General features: G+C 52.7%; 1 protein-coding gene across 7 annotated transcripts in view; it reads right to left on the bottom strand.

Annotated features, from left to right (window-relative positions):
• Positions 1 to 1511: 1511 nt before the first annotated feature.
• GNAO1 (G protein subunit alpha o1) overlaps positions 1512 to 17075 on the bottom strand; it is a 182736-nt gene continuing 167172 nt past the window's right edge. For 6 of the 7 annotated variants that reach the window (XM_077132483.1, XM_077132489.1, XM_077132485.1 and 3 more), the window contains 3 exons: positions 8058 to 8211; positions 3847 to 4061; positions 1512 to 2865 (listed from right to left, as the gene is read on the bottom strand). In XM_077132483.1, the coding sequence (XP_076988598.1) occupies positions 3874 to 4061; positions 8058 to 8211 (342 nt within the window). In that variant the 3' untranslated portion in view covers positions 1512 to 2865; positions 3847 to 3873. Of the gene's footprint in view, positions 2866 to 3846; positions 4062 to 8057; positions 8212 to 15646; positions 15850 to 16885; positions 17040 to 17075 lie in introns of those variants that run through there. The other variant, XM_077132484.1, reaches the window with a different exon arrangement.

Raw genomic sequence — 17075 nt, 5'->3', positions numbered from 1 at the left:
GTCAAGTGAGCAGTGCTCTTGTCCTGACTGAGCATACGAATCACTCATGCAGTTTTAAAGCAAGTACAGTGCATAGGTTCTGTCCCCACCCTCTAGATTCTAATTTCATTGGTCTGTCCCTTGCTTCCTTTCCAAAAAGTTCTTCCAGACCTCTCTTTAAAGAATGATAAGGAGAGAAACTTCTGGCAGTTTATGTACAAAACTCATTTGAAAGTTGGGAGAGAACCCTGTTAGAATATGACTCTTATAGCTATTCAGAAAGTGATGTCTTTCAGCCCTCTCTCCATCTGGATCTTGTTTTGTCCCCCTCAAGACAGTGTTAGGTCAAGTAGTGGCCAAGGATGCATACCATTCCATCAGTAGAAATGGTTGGTTGTGTCCCTCCAACTGCAGATAACAAGCGGGGAGGAGGGGGTTGTAGGGAAAGCTCTGGAAAAGAGACAGCATGGCTTACAGGCTTATCCTGGCAGAGGAGGGCTAAGGAGTGCCTGGGCTGGTTGGCTAGGTGCTGAGGAACTAGCATCGTGTTATTCTATGCTATGAAGTAACATCAACTTCCAACTTCCACCCCCACTAGATTCAACTACTGGAACTTGCTAAGGAGAGAGAGGACTTCCAGAGCTGGTAATTCCCATTTGTTGGGATGTGGAGAATACCATTTAACTGACCTCTTTGAGGCCCTCCCATCTCATTCAGGATGGTATGTTGCAACACTTGACTGCTGGGCTAATGAGTGGCATGGCTTCTAGGGAGCTGCTGTGTCCCTCCTATTCTCAAGAGATTTTAGTTATTACAGAAAAAACATTGCTACCCAGGAAAGAGGTGGGAAACCTGTATCCTTGGAGGAGCTAGAAATTGACCTTGCCAGGCTGTGTTGATCTGTAGCCCCTTGTGCGCCTTGCAGGGACTTCTGGCATCCAGGTGCAATAGGGGAGGGAGATGCTCCTGGCCAGACTGGCCCTTAGGCTTGGCTTTGGCTTTTAAAGACATCCCACATGAGTGGTTGGGACTCCTTGGGTGCATAAGGTACAGGCAATTTGGCCTCATTTTTGGGACTACCCATTCTCCCACTGTGGGAGAACCACTGGGTGCAGAAGAAAGAGGATCCTGTATTAGCAGGCAATACTGGCTTACCTTTCCCCCCTCCTCCCCTTTCCTTTCTAATGCTTAACATGCCCTTCCATACTACCCTCCTCAGAAACAGAACCAGTGGAAGATGAGGAGGACTTTCTGTGGATAGGAAGTGACCTGCTCCTCTGTCGTTCTGTGGCAAAACACAGGGCCACTCACTGTCCTATTGGCCATAACCAATGCTTCCCTTGACAGCATGGAGGGGGAAAAGAAGGGATCGTGTGTGTGTGTGTGTGTGTGTGTGTGTGTGTGGTGTCCTTCCCCAGGGCTTACAGCCTCACCCACCAGACTCTCAGTACAGTGGCCGAGTGAAATCCTTCCCTTTCCTGCCCACACTAAATAACCATAGTCTGGAAACCAGAGGGTGAGAGACTCAAGAATACAGACAAACATTCTCTTTATTGAGCTACACATGAATTTTCCATTAGTCAGAGAAGTAGACTGGCAGTGTGTAAGATATCACAGAAACCTCACCGATTGGGAATAGAAAGGCTTAGAAAGACCCGTGGGCTTTTTTTTTTTTTTTCCGGATTTTTTTTTTTTTTTACCTTTTTTTTTCCAGTTTTTTTTCTGTATTTTTAATTTTTTGTGTGTTTTGTCTTTTTGCCTTCTCTTTATTTGAAATGGCTGTGACTGGTCTTCTTCAGCAAATATTAAGTCTTAAAAGTGAAACCGTGAAGAGGTTTGGGGTTTGGATACTAGTCAAAGTAGAAATGACATAGGACTGGTCATGAAAACTGTGGCTTTAATGGAAACACTACATTCCATCTTTTTTTTTAAATTTTTTTTTTCCATCTTGTGGTATTTAAAAATTTTTTTGTTCTTTTGATCTGCAGCACAAACATCCCCATGTGAGAAAGAGCGAACACAGATCACTGAAACAAAGGAAAAGGTGGAGAGGGGAGCACACGCACAAAAGGAGAGCATCCACCAGAAAGACTGAAAGTCTAAAACGTAAAAGGAAAATAAAACCACAACCCCACTTCCCAAAGACTATGAAAGCTGTTCTGGTATGTAATACATAGTACTCATCAGGACAAAATAAAAACAACAACAACAACAAAAAATTACGAGGGAAATTTTTAGAAAGGAGGTTGGCAGGAAAATTCTTTCTTATAGGGGGTTATATTTATATATATGATAAGTATTCGTTTTGGCAGCTACTGGCCAGTGAGAGCTGTGCTTTTTCTATACAAACCTGGAGTGAGTGCATGGTTCGGGGCTTAGGGGAGAGCCGGAGCTCCCGCTCGCTGGGTGCTATCGGGGCAGCTGAGGGCATTGGGGTTCGCGGGGGGCTGTGTGGCTCCATAAGCCTGGCCTGAGCGCATTCCCCACAAACCCATGTCTACAAACCCACTTGGGCACAGTGGCCCTCTCTGCACGTGGGCAGGGGGCTGGACTGTAAGGTAGGGGAGGGTGGGGACAGGTACACATGTGTATGTTTTTTTATTTCAAAAACAAAGAAATATGGATGACATGGTGGTTTTTCCTTTTTCTGTAAACTACAAAGCACATGAGAAATGTTCTTTTTTTTTTTTTTTTTTTCAAATTCTAAATGTAAAGACTCAACTAAAACCGGATTCTACAGCATTCTACAGAAATACACAGCCGTCAGTCACTCTGGGGTCGTAGGTTAGACAGGGGCTTGATAAAGAAAGGCTGTGTGTCTTACAAAGGCCAAAAGGTCATGCTACCAGGAGATCAACGCCAACAGCAAAGAGTCCGTGAAGCAGTCTGCAGAGAGAGAGATAAGGGGGTCTAGTCTGACCATTTTCTTTGATTTTACAAACCAACCAACCAACCAAAAAACCCTAGAACATTTTTAATAATATTGTGGGAGAGCGGGGTGTGCAAAATGGGGCAACGTCACACAGGGATGAAAAATCCAAGTGAAGCCCTTGCCGGGACCCTGACCCTGACCCTGACCAGGTTTTCAAATCCAGTCCCCCCCTTGGCCACTCCTGCTCTCCTGCTTCCTGGATGTGTTCTAAGAGGGGTCTGGAACACATCCTCTGCAGGCGAATTGGAGCGATCAATAGCAGGTTCCCTTCCCATGGCTGTTTTATAAAGCAGGCTCCCTTTTCTCTGACTCTTGCCATGTTCACTGGAATAAAGAAAACTCAAGAGATGGTGGATTGGTCAGAGCAGTGATTCTTCTAAATTCTTGAAAGCAACCACCACCACCCAAAAGAGATGTGTCCTTGGATTGTTGTGGGGGCAGAGGGTAGGGTGATGCTTAGGATGTTGGCTGTTTTTCAAAAGGTTTTGGGATTTGCACAAGAGCAGGGCAACACCGAGAGCACATCACCTCTGGGTGAAGAGCAGAGAAGTGGAATGGACTGATGCCATTTCCCCTTGCTCGTGGAAACAGGTCTCAGAGAGTAAACTCACGGGGTTGCTCTTAAAAGGATGGGCTCCCAAATCAGGGCTCACATCACAATGTGTGTGTGTGTGTGTGAGAGTGTGTGTGTGCACACAAATATGTCCATGGTCACATGCTGTCCCCAGGAAAATTTTGAGCCATGGGATGGTTGTTGGTTCTGTCTGCAGCTCTTTCTAATACAAACTAAAAAGATTTTTTTAATATATATTTATCTATATGTTTTTCTTATGCCTTTTACAGATTTTTTTTACCAACCTGCATTTGTTAGTGGTGTGTGTGTGTGTGTGTGTGTGCACATGTGCAAGCTTTTCTGTGAGTGCTGGAATCATTACCAATAGGTTGCTATACAGGACGAGAGGTCAGTACAAGCCGCAGCCCCGGAGGTTGTTGGCAATGATGATGTCGGTGACAGCGTCGAAAACCACCTGGATATTATTCGTGTCTGTGGCACAAGTCATGTGACAATAAATTTCTTTGTTGGGTGAGCGGTTTTTGCTTTCAAATTGTGCTTGGATGTAGGCAGCTGCATCTTCATAGGTATTAGGACCTGGAACAAGACACAGAGGATGGGGAAGAGGTCCTGGTGAGACCTGTGGTCTACCTGGTGGGAGGACACAGAAGCTGAGAAGTGGGCTGCAGTATTCTCCAGGAAGCAGCTGAGAGACTGAGGAAGGGAACGGAAGGAGGCTACAGTAGGATTGTGGGGCATTTGTTCTCCAAGGTGTAGTTTTAAATTAAAAAGCAGATAAAGTTTAGCAGTTGCTTGGCTTTTGGTTTTTTGGGGCTGTTTGTTGTGTTTTCACCCTGGATCTACCTAGAAGCCCTGGGAGGCCAGTGGCCACAGCCTTTCACGTCTGCTTTCTTGATGAGCAAACTGAGGCCAAGAGAGCCTGGGTCTGCCAATCACAACACTTCCCAGGGCCTAGGCCAGGCCTGCTGCTGCAGAGAAATCAAGGAAATAAAGGCTCATGATAAGCTGCTGAGCAGGGCCAGAGCACACTGGGTATCAGCCTGGGTCTCTATTCAGTGCTGGGCTTCTCTAACCCTCGGTGGGTTCCTCTAATGCTTCCTTGAAGGACGGATTTCTCAGCACTCCCAGCCTTGGGGTGAATGACCAGGATGTGGGGCATTGCTGGCCTCAATTTGGCTAGTTTAAGGGGCTATCAGTGTGTATAACATCCACTGGTCTCCCCATTGTCCCCACCAATTTCTTGGGTGTCCTAGTTGAGACTGGGGGATGGGGCAGGTGGGGATAACAGGGCATATTTGTGGATAATATAGGCAAGTTTTCCTACTGGTGTCTAATAGGTGCCACCCAAAACTTCATGGCTCTGCTGTAGAGAGCTTTTGATGAAATACCATGAAATATGGACTGACACAGAAGTGTAAAGTCCAATACCAGGAAGATGTCCACTTTCCTCAGTGCCTCTAGGGTTTGGCCCAGGTAGAAACAGTGTGATCTTATTTGAGGTGTTGGATGGTCTCTCTCCCTGCCCTACCTCACCCAGCCTCATTGTTCAACTGTAGGCTGGGGCATAAGCCACAGGGTTGTGGGGCTTGGCTGCTGGAAGGCTTCCTTTCCTTTAAAGATGAATTAGAAGACACTCCAGCCCTGTGTTCCAGGCCAGTGGTAAGTGATGGAAAGGATGCCCTGGGAGAAAGGGTGGGCACATCCCTGGAGTGGGGAGTGGGGGTGGGGGCTGCCCAGACCCACAGGGCAGAGCCTCCTCCTGGATTGCCTTTGGACAGACACTAGAGCAGAAGTAAACTGAGCCCCGAGTTCACAGCAGGAAAGTTCACTGTTTGCAGTTCTCAAAGACTAGACAAGGCACCAGAACTGGACCCAGTCAAGGAGCTTGCTTCCAGAAAGAGCCAAGACAAAGGCCAAGATCATGAGAACAAAAGGTCTGTGATTTCCCAGAAGGACCTTCTGAGGCTGTGCGGAGGGGACCCACAGGAGCGTCCTGCTCAGATGGTGGGGATGCCCAGCTCGTGGGTCCTTAGGGCGTGCTGAGACTTGCACTCTCACATGACCCTACTCCTGCCCTGGGCACACTGGGCATCCAGCCCCCACCTGCCCCCACCCTGCAAGCTTTTTTGTGTGTTCCCCACAGGCCTCGGCACCCCAAGGGGCCACTGCATTACTCTGTTCTTGCTGGCATAAGGGAGTGAGGTCGGAAATTAGCAAAGTCCGTATTATTCTGGGAATGTGGGCCATGAGATGGGAGGCAATTCAAATTGAGGCTGGACTTTTGCATGGTTTAAGGTGGATGAAAAAGGTGATGGGGTGGGGGTGGGACTGCTGCAAAGTAAGTGAACAGGATCAGCAGGAGGGCGGCTGGGGGGTCATCTACTCAGAGCCCTCTCCATAGAAATCCTGCTGTACCACGTAAGGGCCCATTACTCTAATGTGCATGTCTCTAGGTCTCCACTTGGGGGCCATTTGTCATCCATCATACTGTTGTTTGAACTCAAACTGAGTCTCTCTGAAGGCCCTGGAGGACTCAGATGTTTCCCAAATTTCAAGTGACTTTCTCTGTTGGGGACATCACTCTTCAGGCCATGCCTCAAATCAGGCTATCCAAGGAGATGAAGAAGAGGCTTTGGGGCAGGCCTGTCCCTGAAGATGGTACTGGCCTGAGGAGACCACCTGGGGCTTGTGGGCTCTACCCTGTCACCAAAATGTTCTGAAGACCTGAATTGGTTCAGCAGGCCTTTCAGAGCCTGGGAGAAAGTCAGCAGTGGCTGCCAAAAGGTCTGGGGGCAGCCTGGCTCCAGGAAGCAGCTGAGAGACTGGGCCACGTGTTGAGCCTAAGACTGGGCCTTCCAGCCTACCCTGGGCCATCTGGCCCATGCCCCACCCTGCAGAAGACACTGCCTCCAGGCCAGTTTCCCCTTCTTGGCTCCCATCCTCCAAATAACACTAATGTCAGTGATGGCCAGAGGTTAGGGAGCATAGACTCTGAGCAAACTTCTCTCCATTCATCCCTGCAGCCACTCCTTGGGGGACCATTATTATTGTCTATTCTGGTCCCCAAAGGAAAGAAAGAGGCACAGGGCATTTAAATAATTTGTCTAAAATTGCAGATGTCTGGCTTCAGGGGCTGCTTTTCAATCCACCTACTCTGCCAGAGACTTTGTACTCCTGACATCTGTCTGTCAGGACAGGGGAGCCTGGCAGGCAGGGCACGGTTCCTGTCCCACTCCCCTCTGTTGCATCCTGGGATGGGCAGGAGCCTGGCAAGTCACAGGCACCATGAAACATTGGGGAGGGCGCGGGCTCAGAACTGCCAATTGGCCCTTCAAGAGAGAGTGTCATTCAGTGTGCTGTCCCCAGTAGTGGAGAAGGGTGAACAGTCTAGAGTAGATCTGTTCTGGAGTTTGGGAGCCCCTAGCTGGGACTGGGGACCTGTGGAGCCTTGGGACCTGAGCTTATGTCCATAGCTCAGTCTGGGGTTCCTCACAGGGCCAAGCTGTGCCTTACTGGGAAGGCCCCATCTTTTCCTCTGGAGCATATTGGTCAGGTTCTGGCCATCTGTGTTCCTCAGCATGCGAAAATGAGACCCACCTGGGAGCTTCCTAGTCTCCAGAGGGACAAGGGCTGGGCTCTGGCATCCTGTCAGTACTGCTTCCCATCCTGAGCAGCAGCCCCCGTTGGAATCCCTTCATCCCTAGAGCTGGTCCATCCATCAGCAACCACCCTCCTTCAGCTACCAGGGACAGCCTGGTGCCTCATCTACCCATTTGGAAGGAATTTCATTGTAGGGGGTGGTGGTGTCTTTGCTATATTTCCCTGAGAGTCAGATTGGAGAAAAGAGCTATAGAAAAGGCAGAAGAGAGGTGAGGCAAGGGTGGAGGAGGCTTGTGGATAGTTGGAGTGGTTTGATTTGGGGAAAAGACAAGTGGTAGAGGGAGGGAGGACGGCAGACTTGGTGGAGTGGTGGAATGACTTGGCTGAGTGCAGGCAGGGCTTGTAGCACATGGAGGCACAGGATGTGCAGAACATCAGAGCTGCTAGGAGAAAAGGCAAGTGGGGCTGAATTGCAGCCCAGGTCCCACTTGTAGGCCTGGTACCCACAAGTGGCATGAAGGAAGGGACACCCTTTTCTAATACAAGTCTTCATGGGAGTGACAGCTCTGGGTGTGTGAGGGAGGCCATGGGTAAGGTTGGGGAGGCTCTCCTGCAAGATGTCAAGACCTCTTTTAGAGGGGAGCTCAGGGAAGAGGGTAAGGGAAATCCTGTGGTCCTGTCCTGCCTCCATAAATCCCTGCCATGTCTCTTCTGAGCCACCTCATCACAACATCCATGGCATAGGATACATAGGAGGAGGCATTTGCCACCACACCCAGGGCTGTGTCCTGGGAAGGGCCAAGCTTGGTCATGCCCTGAGTGGCCCTGGACACCTCAACCTCAGCCATAGAGTGGTGCTGGCTTAGCAGCCAGTTCAGTTCCCTGAGCTCATAGGCAGTTAGGCCCTGGCCCTCGTTCCTCCCTGGGCTTTCTGGGGGGCTTCCTGCTACACAGGGCCACCATGACACCCACCTGTGTATTCAGGGAAGCAGATGGTCAAAGGTGACTTCTTGATCTTCTCGCCAAATAGATCTTTCTTGTTGAGGAAGAGAATGATGGAGGTATCGATGAAGAACTTGTTGTTACAGATGGAGTCGAAGAGCATGAGAGACTCGTGCATGCGGTTCTGCAGCCCCAAATCGGGGAGGAAGAGAAAGCAAGACAGACAGAGAGAGGGAGAGACATGGAGACAAGGAAAGAGAAGAGGAGAATTAAGTTTAAGAGAGGGGAACTGGGCTACTCAGCAGCTCTTGAGGGCTCCTGTGTCCTCAGACCCCAACGAGGCTGATGGATGGAACCTGTAGCCTGCAGCAACTCGCTGAACTGCAACTGTCAGAACCCAGGGACATCTTTCATCTTGGGGCTAATGGCTGGACTGGAAGCCTACCATGCCTCCCTTGGTGAGGCTGAGAATAGGTTCTCCCCACTGCAGAGATTCCTCAGCCATGTGAAGGCTCTGCGTGTGTGCAGGTATGTGTGCCGGTATGTGTGTGTGCAGGCGTGTGTGTATATGGGGGTATGTGTGAGAGCTCTGGCCCCCTTTGGCTGGGTTTTTTCTCCTAGTGCCAATTTGGGGTGACTGTCTTCTGGGAGTAGGGAAGGACTTCCAGGCCCCTCCTGTGGTCTGAGGGCAAGTCATGCCAGGCTCCTCGAGGCCTCCTTGGAGCCTCTACTCAGGGTGATGCTTCCCAGGGCTGCCTCTGGGTGGCTGGTGGACTAACCCTACTGCTTCTGGAGGGGCAAGGCTCCACTCAGCCCCTTCTGACTCTGCGAGGAGTTTCTGAGCAATTTGGATGGAGGTACTGCATAGAAGTTGGCTTAGCAAGTGAGTAAATGTGATCAGCACCCCAAAGGAAGCAAAATCTGAGGAGGACAGCTGCTCACCTTGAGCAAGTACTGACTTCCTCTGCTTTGGGATGCCCAAACTGGGGTGGCCTCCTTCTGGGAGTGCAGAAGGGCATGTCTTTCTGTGAATCCACCCTGTCTGCATGGGAAGGTGGCCCTTCACCACGGAATGAACCTCCCTGGGGAAGGGATGGCTCTACTTGTTTTCCCTGGGAACCCTCCCCTGGCCTTAGGAACTTGACCACCATAGGCCTAAAGCCTAAGCCCAGAGGTGATTCCTAGCTGAACTGCTACCTCTGAAGTAAGAAAACTGAAACAAACAATTGGAAAGAGAAGAGAATTGGTGTGGGAATTATTTGCTGGGAGATGAATTTCTCCCACACGGATAAGCCAAGAGCAGGAGCTGAGTAAATTGCTTATTTGGCCTTCTTCCTCTTGGCATATAGGGAGGGCAGTAGAAGAGGCCATGGCTGGTCACTGAGGCTGCTCTGTGCCAACACCTTGCCCAGCAGTATATCCATCTCATATCATTTAGCCTCGTAGATCCTGAGGGGATCCTGAGAGGTGATACAGCTGGGACTGAGGAAAGCAGAGACTTGCACCCAACCCTGGGCCAGATCTAGAGCCTTCAGCCCTGTACTCTATGGCCTGGGGCCCAGCAGGAGTGGAGGAGACTTTGGGTGCCCTCTTTGGAGCCACAGACTCCAGGAGGCTGCCCACATCGCTCAGCCAGTCCTGCGGACTTCTCCACTGGGCCCTGGCCTGCTTATGCTATGAATCTTGCTTGCGAGCATCATTAAAGTATGGTCTTCAGAGGAATAAATAGGCAGAGCTGCATGGCTGGCTTTGAGCCATCTTAGTCCTCCCTTCAGCAAGGGCTTCCCTGTCTGCATTATTATACCTCTGACTTGGTGAGGGTATTATCCCCTAACCCTTGCTCTGACCAGCTCCAGCTAGTCGGCTACCCCAGCCCCCAGCCCCTCAACAACTGCTGCAGATTTATTACCCCCTCTAGAATCTGCAGTAAATAACATTGCCCTGTTACAAATTCAGTAAATGCATTTGATCTTATTACCCTTCTAGCCCCAACCAGTAAATTGCATTCTCAGTTCCCCCCAAAAGTCTCTCTGCCATTGCACAATCCCACTTGGTGAGGAGCAAGACACATTGCCTCAATGGAGTCCATTCAGAAAATGGCAGGCGGAAGTTTCCCAGGAGGCCAAGTGAATCTAGGCTCAGGGCCTACAGCTGTGAGCACTTAGTCTTGGGCCACCATGGGGGCAGAATGAAGATGATTGAGGCCCCAAGGATTCAACAGGAAAAAGCCAGAAACCAGCTCCTTCCCTCCCCATGCTACAGAACCATCTCATCCTATAGCTGCTCAACAAAGAGCTGAAAAACCACAGTCACAGGTAAGCTCCTGACTCCATCTCACAACTATTCCAAGCCTGCCTTTGGGGGATGCAATGTGGGCATAAAACCAGGGCACCTTCAGGAAGAGAAAGAACTCATGTTGTGGCCACCCTGAGCTGAGCTTGGGGTCTGTGTGTGTTTGGCGTGGGGGGTGGGCTGAAGGTCTAACCAAGCTTAGGTCTGGGGAAGCCCAGGCCAGTTCTCTTGGTATCCAGCCCCTCAGTAGTCTCAGGACTACAGAGCATTCACTCACTCAGTCACTCACTCCTCCAGCCATTCTTGAACTGGCATTTGTGTGCAAGACCCTCTACCGGGCTGCTCTTGGGATGTAGGAATGACTGGCCCAGGCCCTGCTCTCCAGGAGCCCACAGGCCGGTTGGAGAGAGGCAACACAGACACACTGAAAAGGTCTGAGGAATCAGGAATGGAACTGAGGGAGGAAAGGGCCTTAGAGTGAGCTTCTAAAGAAGGGTTGATCTTGGAGATACAGGGAGGGCAGTAGTTGTGGAGAGGGGGATAAACCGGCACTGGCCCCTATACATGCCCCAATGGCCCACCGGCCACCCCTCTGCACACCAATGGGGCCCCATCACCAAGCAGCCAAGAGCACAGACGCCAGAGTACATTTAAAACAGATGCTGCCATTGGAGAAAATAAGAAGCCAGGGCTCACAGTCAACAGCCAGCCCTCTGCCCACCATCACCTTCTCGCGGAGCCACTGGGAACATTTCTGGGCTGGCCTCTGTCTATCCCTGGCTCCAGCAGAGCCCAAGAGCAGCAGGAAAACTAAGCAAGTCTGGCTACCTGCTAGGCCACCAATCCCTTGGACAGCAATGTGGCTGGCACGAAGCTGTCAGGTAGGGCAGTGGGCACAGGATGAATCAGCCTCTGCCCTCCCCTCCAGGTCTGCACAACAATCACCAGGTGGGAGGGTGGCCAGTCACCCAGGCTCGTCTGCCCCGCGGTACAGTAACCACCCTACCAGGCCGCCCACAGCCCTGGCATGACGCGGCATGAGAGTACCTAGGAGAAGTTCCCTGGGCACTCACACAACACACCACACTCACACTAGAAAAAAGCTGGCACTTTTATTAATGGTTGGTGACTAATAGATACATTACGGCAGCCAATAAATTATTACAATCACTAGAGATTTATTAAACTGACAAGTCACTCTTAACAAAATTACAGTTAATATGGGGTGGGTGGCGTTGGTGGGGTTGGAAGGTGGGACCACTGTACCTAAGAGAGAAGGCATTGCTAAGGAGGGAGGGGGCGCCCAAGCCTATATCTGCTGGGATGGAGTGGGGGAAGTAGAGAGGCTGCAAAGGAGAGGAAAGGTGGGGGGTTTGAGGAGCAGGGACCCACGTGGTGGATGGCTGAGCTGGGGACTGGGTCACAACCAGAATCAGCAAAGAGTAGAGAAGAGGTGACGAGCAGCTGCTGGCCTGGCTAGAGCTGTCACTGCTTCCAGCTGGGGGTGGGGGGTGGGGATGAGAGGGGATGTGGGGGGCAGAGAAGAAATGAGCAGGGGGTGGGACAGCAGAATAGACGGTGCGTGCCCTGGAGATGCTGGTTCTGCTGAGAGGGGGTGTGGGTAAAGCTGGTAGTCTTGGCGTCTTGAGTCTAGGGGCAAATCTTCCCTTTCAGAAGGGTCTGTTCTCTGCCTGAGAGAGCCCAGGACTTTGCACTGGGGCCATTCTTCCTACTCCTGTCCTCACATGCCTGCCCCTTGATAGGGACGTTCATCTGCTGGCCTCAGAGGGAAAGCCTCATCTATGCTTTCTGGACTGGGTGGGTTCAGGGCTCTCCTCACAGAGGCAGGGCCTCCCTGATGCCCCACTGCAGCTGTTCTTGCCCCAGCCCTGGTCCTGGACTGGTTATGGCCCACTTTCTGGGATGCTTGGGCCTTTCACCCTGCAGGCCTATGGCCTGGCATAGGGAACTGTTAAAGGCCATCAGATTGAGCCTCCAGTGATAACAGAGCTGAAACTTCAGACCTCGGTTCCTGAGAACTACCAGGTTGCACCTGAAGTCTTCCAGAGGTTCAGAGAAGAGCAGAGGTAGCCTGAAGAGGATTTGTGCCCAGACTTCTCAAAAAAGGGTGGTGGAAAGAGACCGAGGACTTGGTTAATAATCATCTGGGATTGTGAGAGGTATGCTAACCAACAGGGTTGAAGAACCTACTAAATCAGACCAAGAAGAGAAGGGGAGGGTCAGAAAGGATGCAGGCTAGAGATTCTGGAAGGAAGAACTTCCATAATGGATCACTGTGGCTATAAACTGTAGAAATGTCACTCAGAGCAGTGTACTTCTCCCCTGTGCAGAGGAGAGGGGTGAGGTAAGATGACTCCTGGGCCTTTCTGCTTGGGGTCTGTACACAGCCTGGTTACAGGGGCTCTGTGCAGGAGGTGGGGAACCACCGATGCCCAGTGCACTCACCCATGGGTTGTAGAGGCCAAGCTGCCTCTTGGGTCTGGCTGGGAGCATGTGGCACAGGCCTTCAGGCTCTGCTGGGATCAGAGGGAGAGAAAGGGATGGGTCTCCAGGTACCTAGGGCTCCATGGAAGGTGGCCATGGAGCCCAGAATGTGCAAGCTGGGGGTGTAGGGCCCAGTGCTGTGCTCTCTGCTCAGCGCTGGGACAGGTCCCCTGGAAAGATTCTCTTTGGACCTCAGGCACTCAGTGTCCTTCCCCCACTTAGGCCATAGAGTCTTGGGCTCTTCTAGGGATCTCAGTGGGAAGGTCAACTCCTGGCTTTTGCAATGGCAGTAGGTATTGGGACATGTAACTTGTCCACAAGCAATGTGGGTGGCACAATTTTCAGAGGTTTGGCAAAGGCCCTCCTCCTGGAAATAAGCTCCCTTCAGCCTGCTAAATTAGAGCCCTGCAGAGAGTTGAAGCCTGGTTCCTCAGCGGGTACACATAGGCTGATGCGGGTAAGAGATCCACGTCTGGTTGCTCACAATCTCTCCTCCCCACCCACACCCCCGACGGAGCCAGAACTGACCTGTTACGCTCAATCACCCTCCCCATGGTGGAGCAGCCAGAAGTTACATGGTTAGGGGTGGGGGGACAATTCCTATGGCTTCCTGGGCTCCCTAGAAGTCCCTGGCTTAGCCTCAACAGTCAAGCACCCCCCTCAGCAGGCCAAGGGTGAGGGCTGAAGAAGCAGGAACTGGGTGTGTTTGGGAAAACGGAACAGGTTATAGCATCTGAGAATAGAAAAGGGCAGCCTGGGGTGGAAGGGCAGGCAGGTCCTGAGTTCCCTGTTCCTCCAGCCCATTAATTTTACAGACCAGGAAGGACAGGGCCCGAGTTCCTGCCCCCTGTGTCAATGGGTTTGAGATAGGGCAGATAGAGAGTTCTGGGACAGTGACAGGACACTGTGACTTAGAGGTGGGGCTGGGGCTTGGCCAGCATGTCCCCTCTCGCCAGCTGCTTTTGAGTTGAGCCTCAGGGCAGAGTTAGGTGTGCATCTGGCCATACCCAGGATGGTGATGCAGGGAAAATAGCTGCTTATGCCTTCCATGTTGGTGAAAATGGCCTAATGGCCCTGGCTGCCTATGGCAGGGCACAGACTACCGGCTTTCTTGACTTGTCCTCTGCCTCATCCCAGTCCCTGGTACCATGTCTGGCACATGTCAGAGACCAATAGAACTGGAGGGGTCTTGGGTAGATGGGTAGCCCCCGCTAGCCTGTGATTTTCCACAAGGACTGGGGCTAGCAGCAAGACAGCCAGACAAGGATGGGGACTCACTCCCAGAGACACCCACCCTGCAGATATTTTGGCACTTAGGAAGGTCCCTTGGTTCCCTAGCACCACTCAACGCTTGTGTTTGCTGGACCCAGGAAGCCCAGAGCTGCTGGCCTGGGCTTCTCCTGGGTCCAAACAGTAGAAGGGCTGTAGGTAGGAGCCCAGGGTCCTGCCTGGTCCTGGGCCTGAGCAGTAAGCAGTGCCCAGCTAGGAGGCTGAGCGAGCAGAGGACTTGAGGAGGAGGCAGAGACAGCCCTTCCCTCTCTGGGCCCCTCTGGATCCCTAGGCAGAGCCTGCAGTACAAGCACACAGGGCCTGCCTGTACTATCGGAGGTGCCCAGGAGTGAGAGGCATGTTGACTGCACAGTCAGTTGGGGGCCTGGGGTCATCTCCAGTGAGTCTTGGAACTCTCTGACCAAGTAGGGAAGGCACTTGAGCCAGGCTGGGCCCCTTGCAGCTCCCATTCTAGGGTGGCGATCTTATCCATCTGCCTTCCTCTGCTCCTGGGTGCTGGGAGGACACCAGGGGCTGCCGACAAACTCCTCAGTTCCTTCACCAAGATAGTGAAGCTGGGGCATGGCCCGCACCCTACCTGGACCTTTCCAACTTTAGAATGCAACCCCAAAGATCGCTCCCTGCCCTTGCTGCTATGAGCTGGATTCACTGCCAATCAGAAAAGGAAAAGCTCATCTACTTACATTGCCTGACACCCTAGTGATGGGAGATGGTAGGGGGCCAACTCTGGGCCTGCAAGAACTGGGCATGAGGCCCCCACCCCAGACAACACAAGGGCTACTTCCTTAGTGGCCCACCCAACCCCCCACTCCCACCTCTTCCTTAATCTCTGTCCAGGCGCGGCTCAACCCCTCCCCCAACATGCCTTTGCAGTAAGTCAGTCTCAGAAGCATCGCCAGGCATGCTAGGATAAAGGATGCGGGTGATGGGGAGCCCCAAGGGCCGGCAAGGGAGGAAAGGCTTCCGCCAGAGGGCTGAGGTCCAGGTGGGGAGAGAAGAGGGAGGCACTACTCAAGGCCCCCGCAGGTGTGCAGGCCCCACCCTGGCTTTTAGTGACGGAGCTGCCCACGGCCAGAGAGAGCCCAAGAAAAGCCGTGTGGTGGCTCCCACTGCCCTCGCCACCCCAGCACCCTGCCCAGATGACAGGAGGAGACCCCAGGAGGTCAGTATAGGTCACGGAGCGGAGGGTGCCCCAGTTCTGGGGCAAACGGCGGCCGCCCCCACCATCCCCACTTGTGGATAAAATACTTTGAGACATCGAATAACGGATGGAGCGGAGGCGGGTGAGTGCAGCAGCACTCGTGGCGCCAAGACCCTGCCCCGGTGGCGCGGACCTCCCACTCCCACTCCTTCCCCCGTTACCGCGGCACTGAGGGCTGGGCGCTGGTACTCCCGGAGGGGAGGGGAGGGGAGGGGAGGGGAGGATGCGCCCCACCCCTCCTCGGCGCCAGCCCCTGGACTCGTCTTCCTCAAATGCAAAGCGCCGTCGGAGCGGCAGAGGCGGCCGGGGCGGGGCGGGGGCGGCGGGCTTGGCGAGGGGCCGCGGCTCAGTAGAGTCCACAGCCCCGCAGGTTTTTGGCGATGATGACGTCCGTCACGGCGTCAAAGACGAACTGGATGTTGTTGGTGTCGGTGGCGCAGGTGACGTGGGTGTAGATCTCCTTGTGGGCTGACTTGTTCTTGCTCTCGTACTGGGCCTGGATGTGGGCCACGGCTTCTGTGAAGGCCGCGGGGCCTGCGGGAGAGAGCAGGCGGCGCAGTGAGGCCGGGCCGCGGGGACGGACACCGAGGGCCCTGCCGCACCGCAGGAAGGAAAACCCGGCGGCCGGGGAGCACATGGGGGCTCAGTGAAGTCCTTAGTGGGCTGAGGGATCAGGACAGAGGTTCAGACCCAGTTTAAAAATAATGAGAGAAACAAAAAATATACAAAAGTTCTCAATTCATCACCTATGCGAAGGGTAAGTAGTTTCAGGAAATGTGTTTCCCTTGGATTTGGGTCTGCTGACTTATGATGGACTAATAAGATGGCTAATATGAAGACCCTATTTCTTATCGTGGGTTATGCTCAAAGAAGTTGGGAAAACACTGGTCAGGGGAGCCCCTGGCTACTGCGCCCCTGCAGGTGAGGTCCCCTCTGGCCTGTGAGTCCCTAGAGCAGGGGATGCCATCAGCTCCATGGCCACTGCTGGTCAGCCAGGTGGGTAGAGACTGTGCTAAGTGGCCTGTGTGCTGCCTCGGCCTCCTTCCTCCTCCTCCTTGGCCCTCCCTGCATTAAGCCCTGCCTGGCTTGCCTAAGTGCTGCCTTCCTCAGGCTGTGCCATATTGATCTGTTTCCCAGGTGAGACCAGGGAGGGGATCCAATCCACCTCTGGATCCCTGGCTTCCAGGAATCTGGGCCCAAGCACAGGCTGCTGATGGCTGGCTGAGGGAGGGGCAGGAAGGAGGGGGGAGGTTTTGGGAGCCACAGCACTAAGCTGGGGAGTGTGAGGTCATATGGCTAACGAAGCGGCACAGCTGGATTCAGACTCTGCTTTCCTGACACAGCCCTTGCTGTGTCCCCCTGGCTGCTTCCAGCCCCTTCCACTTCCACTACCTGGGGGCAGATTGGGGGGTGTCTTTGGTTTTGTGGTAGAATCTGGTCCATCAGCAGAGTGCACTAGAGGGGGAACTGAGCTTTGGCACAGGTACCTCCCCCCTCAAGAAATGAGTGTGGCCAGAAAAGGCTGTGCAGGACCTTGGCTGCCTTGGAGATGGGAGTGGAAGGGCCCTACCTGTGTATTCAGGAAAGCAGATGGTCAGTGGGGACTTCTTGATCTTCTCTTCAAATATGTCCTTCTTGTTAAGAAAGAGGATGATGGACGTGTCTGTGAACCATTTGTTGTTACAGATGCTGTCGAAAAGCTTCAGGGATTCATGCATGCGGTTCTGCAACAGAGTGGAGAGGCAAGTAAGGGTTGGCCG

Source organism: Tamandua tetradactyla, chromosome 16, assembly GCF_023851605.1.
Source record: "Tamandua tetradactyla isolate mTamTet1 chromosome 16, mTamTet1.pri, whole genome shotgun sequence".
Classification (NCBI taxonomy): domain Eukaryota; kingdom Metazoa; phylum Chordata; class Mammalia; order Pilosa; family Myrmecophagidae; genus Tamandua; species Tamandua tetradactyla.
Note: the sequence above shows the minus strand (reverse complement) of the source record. Positions and strands in the feature narration are given on the sequence as shown.